The sequence below is a fragment of the Tiliqua scincoides genome, chromosome 5 (genome assembly GCF_035046505.1).
Source record: "Tiliqua scincoides isolate rTilSci1 chromosome 5, rTilSci1.hap2, whole genome shotgun sequence".
Classification (NCBI taxonomy): domain Eukaryota; kingdom Metazoa; phylum Chordata; class Lepidosauria; order Squamata; family Scincidae; genus Tiliqua; species Tiliqua scincoides.
Genome location: NC_089825.1, coordinates 110,253,493 through 110,261,697, shown reverse-complemented (window position 1 = coordinate 110,261,697; position 8,205 = coordinate 110,253,493). Strand labels below are relative to the sequence as shown.

The following is an 8,205-nucleotide window of genomic DNA, read 5'->3' as shown; positions in this document are numbered from 1 at the left end:
CAGTATTTATATACCGCTTTTCAACAAAAGTTCACAAAGCGGTTTACAGAGAAAAATCAAATAACTAATATCTAAAAAATAACTATATTGTTTCTGCATTCAGATATTATCCAGGAGAGGATGGCTGAAATAACTACTTACAGAAAGTTGAATGGCCATTTTGGTCTGGCATTAAAGGGATGTTCACTGAGCTCTGCTCGTACCAAAGATGTAAATTCACCAATTACAATACCATCTAAAGAATTAGTGCCTTCAACGAAGAACTGCGAATCCCTTCGAGGGTCACAATTCATACTGACACTATGAGGCAGTAGCAGTAGCAAAGTTATCAGCAGTAATGGAATCAGCCTGCAAATCAGAAAGTCTTCTCCCCAGACATACTGGGCCCCCTTCATTGTGACATATGTGCCCATCATCAGTGCTATTACTGCTATCGGCATTCTTGAAAGGTGCTATAAAATGGACCACAAATCTGACAACAGTTACAGCTTCCCCACTACACAGACCCTGAAATTCCCTTTAGTTACAGCTCTGCCTGTTTTCACTGAAACTCTCAGACATGTGAAGCCCAAATTGCTTTGAACTGGGTCTTTATAACCCACTATAGAAGAGAAGAGTGTGTCACCTTGTGTGTTGTTACAAACTCTGCAAGTACCTTCTGCTAATCCTTGGCATATTCGCTACTTGACCGATTATGAAAATTGCAGGGTTGAGAATTGTTCTTCCCAAAGCACTTGAAGACCTGCCAGGCTAAAGTAAACATGTTGGATGAATCCACAGTCAAAAACTTCTCTGCACTGGGGAGGAAGTAAAGGTCTCCAGTGCATGTTGGGTATGAAGCGGAACGTACTGAAAGAATAGCAACTAGTACAAGTGCTGAGGGAAAAAGGAAATTGTCAGTGACCAGAAGCTCAGATTTCCTCCCAAATCCATAACCTAATTTCTTTTTCTTGCATATTCTGAAGACATTGTGTGTGTCTCTGTGTGTATTTTCAATTCCATTTGTCTTCACTATCAAGAGCAGTGCTTTTCAACCTTTTTCACCTCACGGCACAGGAGGTGGTGCAAGTCTGAGGTGACCCATAGGGGCCAGCGACCCTTACCCAGGGGTAAAGGGAAAAATTTCACCTTGCCTCTTGTTGAGCTGCTTCTGGCGCCTATCCTGAGCTGGATACAGCACAAGCCTCTTTGCTTGCCTGTTCCAGCACAGGATTGAATTGTGCTTAAGGCACATGTGAAAGGTGGCTACAGGAAATCCCACTTGACAACAGATTAGAATCTTCTTGCCAAAGAAAGGACTGTTGTTTTAGTGGATCACATGCTGGAGTTGTACTGAGAAAATCCACATTGATGTCTCAGCTTAACCATGAAGACTTTTGAGTAACCAAAGGCCAGTCAAAATTTGTCACACAAATTTATTTCTCAGGCTTTGTGGGAATAAAAGAGAAGCATGTGTACTACTCTGGGATCCTTAGGGTCAGATATCATTATAATAGAAATATCATTTGTGGGGACACCAAGAGAAGATTTCCATTACCCACCCAGTATCCTCTTTCTAAATATGGATATTGAAACTATAACAGTGTATCTGTTCACACAAACATGTCCCATATTTCTGGCAAGCTAAGCTAATGGCGATCCAGTAGCAGAAAAGGTTTGAAATAAAAGTGTGAAAATTGAGAGCAAAAGGAGGAAACAATTTGCATTATGATTACATGAGGTGCTTTGAATTAAGCTGGAACAGGGGTGTCCAAACTTTTTGGCAGGAGGGCCACATCAACTCTCTGACAATGTGTTGAGGGCCGGGGAAAAAAAGAATTAATTTACATTTAAAATTTGAATAAATTTACATAAATGAATATATTAGACATTGAACTTATATGAATGAAAGAAGGTCTTGCAATAGCACAAGGGCTATAAAAGGCCTTGCACAAAGCAAGGCTGGCCTTTCCTTTGCTGCCGCTACTGCATCACAGACATGAAACAGCAAGCAGTTGAGGGAGCCCTCGTCCCACAGTTCATGCCAGAGGTCAAACAATTGTCCTCATGCTGAGAGCAGTTGTGTTGGGCCAGGTTTGCTTGGGAAGGCTTGCTTGGGAAGGCTTGCTGGAGCAGGAGAGCCTGCATCATCTGAGGGGGAGGGAATTTGGCAAACACTCCCTGGGTTTTTTAAAGCAATCTCCACTCCTCCCCCTCCTGCCTCCCTCTCCTGAGCCCTCCCCATTGTCAGCTGTCCCACTTCTTTCACAGGTGGGATGCTGACCTTTTCAGAGTCCAGTCCTATGTGTTTCTACTCAGAAGCCCCATTTTATTCAATGCGGCTTACTCCCAAGAAAGTGTGGAGAGGATTGTAAGCTATATTTAATGCTTTGCTTGGTGGGAAGGCTTGCTTGTGTCAGTGATTACCTGCATCATCTCAGCGGGGCGGGGGGGGAATTTGGCAAACACTCCCTGTATTTTTTAAAGCAATTCCCTCTGTTGCTACCACACCTGCCGTGCGTGCGTGCGTGTGTGCGTGTGTGTGTGTGTGAGTGAGTGAGAGAGAGAGAGAGCGAGTGCACGCGGCACGCGATCCACCTTGCTGCATGTGTTCTGGTTACGCAGGGTTTTCTGCCCCCCCTCTTCAGTCTCTTTGCCGGCTCAGGGGCTCCAGGAATGTTACTGTTCCTTTGAAAGGGGAACCTCTTCCAGGGCTCCAGGGCTATTCCCTGCCTGAATGAGGCAGAGCCTTTTTGCAGTGTTTTGGGCTGCCTGGAAACAGAGCGAGAGACCAGCGCAGGGCAAAGGAGGCAAAGGCGTGTGTGACTTTCAGTACCCCACTTCATTGAGTTGAGACAAATCCACAGATAAAAAATCCATGGATAAATAGGCTGCACCTGTATTTGTTAAAAGACAACTCATTCAATGTATGCGTATTTTGAAACAAACTATCCTGTAATTAATGATGTTGCCCAATGTTTGTGGAAGTTATGGTAAACTTTTAAATTTTTATGTGAGGGTGAGAGAGAGCCATACATGTATGTGCATGAGAGACAATAAACATACTATCCTATGGATTTAAACCCCTCAAGGTGTTGATTCTGTACCTATGACCTACCCTTCCCAAGAGTTCTCCATAGTGCCCCCTGCACTTCCTTGTTCCTAAAGCTATAGATCAGGGGGTTTCACAGTGGTGTAAGAACAGTATACAACACAGACACCAGGCGGTCTTGTTCCAAGGAATGACTGGAAGAGGGCCATAGGTAGGTGTAAATGATGGTACCATAGAAGATGCTCACCACAGTGAGGTGGGAAGCACAAGTGGAGAATGCCTTCATCCTACCATGAGCTGTACGGACTTTGAGAACATAAGAAGCAATGAGGATGTAGGAAAGAAGAATCATGGAGGAAGTCACAACAAGAATACACCCGGAGACAGTGAAGGTCACCAACTGGCTGACAAAAATGTCAGAGCAAGAGAGGCGCTGTATAGGAGGACTATCACAGAAGAAGTGGTCAATTGCATTGGAGTGACAGAACGTTAGGGAAAAGACTGATGCTGTGTTGACAATAGAATTAAAGTGCCCAGAACACCAAGAAATTGCTAGCAGTCCCGTACATATGGATTGTCTCATGAGTGTGGTGTAGTGGAGTGGGTGACAGACGGCTGCATAGCGATCGTATGCCATCACTGAGAGGAGTACACACTCTGTGCTTGCTAAAGTGATAAAGAAATACATTTGGAGAGCTCATCCAATGAAGCTGATCGTCTTGTCCCCCAACAGGAGGTCCCACAGCACCTTTGGGAATATGGTGGTAGCAAATCTCAATAAAAAGAGAGGTTTCCCAGGAGGAAGTACATGGGAGTTTTGAGGCATTGGTCATCGCAAATCAATATGATGATTATTAGATTCCCTGCCAAAGTAAACAAGCCTGCACCAAAGAGAAGTCTCTTGTTCTTTGGATCAACAGAGAATCCCATGAGGACAAATCCTGTGAAACTTGTTTGGTTCTGTCTTCCTATAGGATCGGTGGAGTCCATTTAGATTTCTTTGGTAGGAGAGGACATCACAGTTTCAACTTTTAATGCTGGCACTTTTCACAAAGACAAAAAAAATAAGAGGCAGGCAATCACTGCATCTGTAGTCAATCAGTTTACACGGCAGCCTTGATCGCTCTTGAAACTTCCATACAATGTTAATGGAAGTGCTCAGTGCACCATAAGTGGGTGGGCTGTCATAGGAATCTCAGGCTTGGGCTCTGCTCCGGGGCCCAGTTGTACAGCACCAGCACCAGTTGTATAGAGTAGCTTCAGGAAAATCACTCCTCTCAGCCTCAGCTAGCCTTGGAATACATACTCACCTGAAGCCTTTTGCATTTCCCTGAACGCAGCTTCGCAACTGCCTCTTTAAAAAGAAGAAAGAGTTTGATAGAGGGATGATCTGTAGCTCCTAGGAAATTTCCTTAGAAGTGCCAAGTTTGTGATCTGTTTGCTTGCACTACTTTGCCTCTTCCTGTCTTGTCCATTTCTTCTATATTGCCCTTCGCTTTGCTCTTGTTCCTGTTATGTAGCCGATGCCGAGGTCTGCCCACTGACAAAGATGCTTCTCCAAGTTGGAGGCAAACATGGTTTTCTGAGAGTTGAGAATGGTTTGAGAGGAGCTTTCCTTCCCAGACTGTCTACCATTTTACCCCAACAGCAAATTGGTGGAGTGCACTCATTTCAAGCACAGGTCTCTCTTTCATGCTATCTTGAACTGTCTGATGGGGGGCGGAGCTCACAACAATGAATACCATATCTCTGGCTTTACACATTGATAAACGCAAAACTCTTCAGAGCTTCATGGTCCCTTCTCATATCCTTTCAATTATTTTTCTCATTGCTCCAAAAGTGCTGGTTTAATGAAAATGGTAGTCAAAATGTTTGGAACAGTGACTGAAAGGTGAAATTGAACTAGAGATGGGGAATCATATTTTCAGTCTCTCAGATTCTCAAGTCATACAGAGAGGGTCTTTCACATTCAGGACATTTTTCAAGAGTTATTTGATTAAACAAACAAACAAAAAAATCTAGTAAGCATCAATTTCTTACCTACTGGGCATATGACTTTTAAGGATGGCATTTATCAATCTTCTGAGAGAACCTCAATCTCTCTCCCTCTATTATTAAATCCTGTGTAAGTCACTACTACATTTTAACTGTTGCTTTCTAAATTGTCCCTAGTGCTGAGCGAAATATTTGGCGTGGTGAAAATTGTTGTAATTATGCACAGGTACTGGGCTTGGTGTTAGTATGTGGCAACAATGAGAGTGGGCACGCCTGCATCTGTTGCGTCTGCACAAGAGCAAACTCTTGGCCTTGGTGATATGTTGAGTGTCTAAGCCCAGTGCCTGAACAACAGGATGCTATTATATTTAAGAATGTGCTTTGTGGTTTAGCTCAGGCCCAGCTAGCTGTAACTAGCCCCTTACCAAGTATTGCTTCATGTGTTTGAGATTTAATAAAAAACTTGGTAGAGGCGGGGCGAGGAACTTAGATCTGTTCCAGTTTCAAGCCTCCCTGATGCATCTATACCTTCAAACCTGTCTGCCGTCTCTCATTCATTTGCTCTGATTCCATGCTCCTTTAGCCCCAGTTTCCTTTCTTAACCCTTCAGTGCTCTGCACTCCCACCAAGCAACAAGGCTCTGAAGCCTTGGGTGCTTCCCAAAGCAGGTAGAACTGCTACAGAAAATAACTCGCTGTGGTCAACAGCATGGTTTTTTGAGTGCAGAAATATTTTGTGTCAAAAATAATGAATCACACTCATGCCTTTGGAGGTTAATGAGATCCAGAGAGTGTTGAACTTGTCTGTAATTGCTTCAAGGGACTATTGTGAGTTGAGAAGAAGTACACATTACAGTGAAGATGTAGAACTGAACAATCAATGGGTCCTCCCTGCATCCCCCAGTAGTGTGTTGCTAAAGCAGTTACATTCCACTGCTTGCCCCCAAAGGAAGTGAGAATTCGTACGAATTCCAAATGAACACATTTAAATCCTTCACAAATTGACCAGGTAATGTAATGACTGCTGAGGGCAGGGGGGTGGAATGGGCCGGGGGGGTGGCAACAGGATGAGCAGATTGGGCTCAGGAAAGGGGGTGGGATTGGCTTGCCATATCCCATCCCCCTTCCCAGGTGTACTTCGCCAACATGGATAAACTCAGACTTGCACTAATGAATTGGTTGGCCTAAGTCCAAGTAGACACTGGCTGGGGCTTTCCCCGTGGCAAAGGGGTGAATGTCCCCTTACCTCGAGGAGACCTCCAACATGCAAAATTTCCCTGCAAGATGTCCCTCAAGCTGCAATGGTACCACTGCATTGGCACAGGGGAATTTGCCCTGAACTGGGCTGTTTGGATCCTATGGTCTATTGCTGCTGCTAAGAGAATTCTATTTAAGAGAAAACTGTTTACAAAAGGCATTGAAAGATGATAAATGTTGGAATGTTTGCTTCTTCTTTTTTTCTTGAATTGTTCTAAAAATTTTGTGAAAACTGGAAAACTGAAAATGTACAACCCTTTCTGCCCAATCCTGTCACCTACCATTGTACTCGATGCAGCATGTGCTGCATTTAATGGTGTTGAAGGGCTAGAACAGGAGCCAGAAGGCCAACCAGAGGTAATTAATAAAAGTTTTATTTACCTCTGGGAAGGGCTTCCGGTTGCCTCTGGATCTCTTTGGACTACTCCATAACTCCCCAATGACAACACAGTTTGCAAACATGACTTCTACTGTATGCTGCAGGGGCATTTTGGCTTGTTGATGCCTCCTTGGGGTTAGTGAATACTTGTTCCCTTGCCCCAGGGGATGCCCCAACAGCTGCCATGGGTCAACTTGAACCTACATTAGCTTCATAGTCTGGAATGGGGGTTAGGTTTTCGTGGGTGCCGAACCCACCCCCTTTCTGGGCCCAGTCCGTCCTCTTCTTCACCCTGTCACCTTCCTGTCCTGCTCACCCCACCCCATTCCACCCTCCCTTCGTTCCTCCTTACCCTTACACAAACTTACCAGTGGCAGCGGGTGTCAACTCCTTGTTCTTACACAAACCCAGCCACTCATGACTTGAGACTTTGGCACTGTCATGGTTGCAGCAGCCATAAAACTATGCTGTTGGAACACTCATTCCAGTGGCGTAAACGGCCCTTAGGATTGTGCTGTCAGTGTGTTTGAATGTGGTCAGGCAGGTTCAAGTGGGAGGGCACTGTGATCCACTTCCCATGCCTTCTTCACAGCTTTCAGCAAAAGCAACTAGGTGGACAAGAAGGAGTTAGTGGTGGCAGGAGGGAATGCACCTACTAACACACCTGCAAGCAAGAAAGGGGGGACAAAATTGGGGTGGAGTTTCAGCTGGCACTTAAACTAGAGGCGGGTGTCAATGCCAATGCTGACGAGACAGATTTGCAAGGTTTCAGGCAGCAAGTCTGCTTGCTTCACTCCAATTGCATTCACAGCTGTGATTTACTATGTAGTACTGCAGCATTGTCCCATACAAATGTGATCCCTGACTAGGTAAGATCGCCTGTGTGAATCATGTAGTTAGGCCAAAGAAGAAAGTGGCTGAGCAGCGAAAGCCAGAGGAAACAATGGGGCTGAGCACAATTTTTAAATGGTGAATATTTCCACAGAGAGTATTAAAAAAAAAAAGCCATATTTTTTTATCATTGTTACTTTCAATCTGAAATTTGGGAATTCTATCATAGCTTTAATTCTACTGCCCTCCATCCCATTAAGACAATTCCTGCCCCATGTCTGGCAAACCAGCATTCTAACCCACAATGTCCTCTTCCCATTCAAGAGCTACAGCTTAAAAATGGCGAGATTCAGCATTACCTACGTCAAGGTCACTGGATCCAGTTATAATTTCCAGGAGAAGCATCTGTGCTGAGCATAAATCAGACAGGTCTTAACCATTCCAACCTCTGTAGATTCAAAATTAAAGACAGTGACTGTAATCCAGAGAAATTGATAACTTTTTGCACCCAGTGAGATGTAATTATTATTATTAATAATAAAAATATAGCACCATCAATGTGCATGGTACTTTACATTAGAAGAGAAGTCCTTGCTCTGAGGAGTTCACAGACTCAATAAGCACAAGGGACTTGATTGAGGAAGGGCACCGAGGAAACGTCCTGTTTTGGACATCTTTTTCTCAAACAGCAATTTCATACCAAACCACTTTGT

The 8,205-nt window shown here is 44.2% G+C and overlaps 1 protein-coding gene across 1 annotated transcript; it reads right to left on the bottom strand.

The window, feature by feature from the left end:
• Nucleotides 1–3,164: 3,164 nt before the first annotated feature.
• Nucleotides 3,165–3,668, bottom strand: LOC136651080 (olfactory receptor 5B12-like). The gene has a single exon (XM_066627189.1). It carries the CDS (start codon nt 3,666–3,668, stop codon nt 3,165–3,167), a length of 504 nt encoding a protein of 167 aa, XP_066483286.1.
• Between the last annotated feature and the right edge of the window lie 4,537 nt (nt 3,669–8,205).

Coding starts and splice junctions, on each gene's coding strand:
- LOC136651080 (XM_066627189.1), bottom strand. CDS start 3,668: ATGGCATACGATCGCTATGCAGCCGTCTGTCACCCACTCCACTACACC.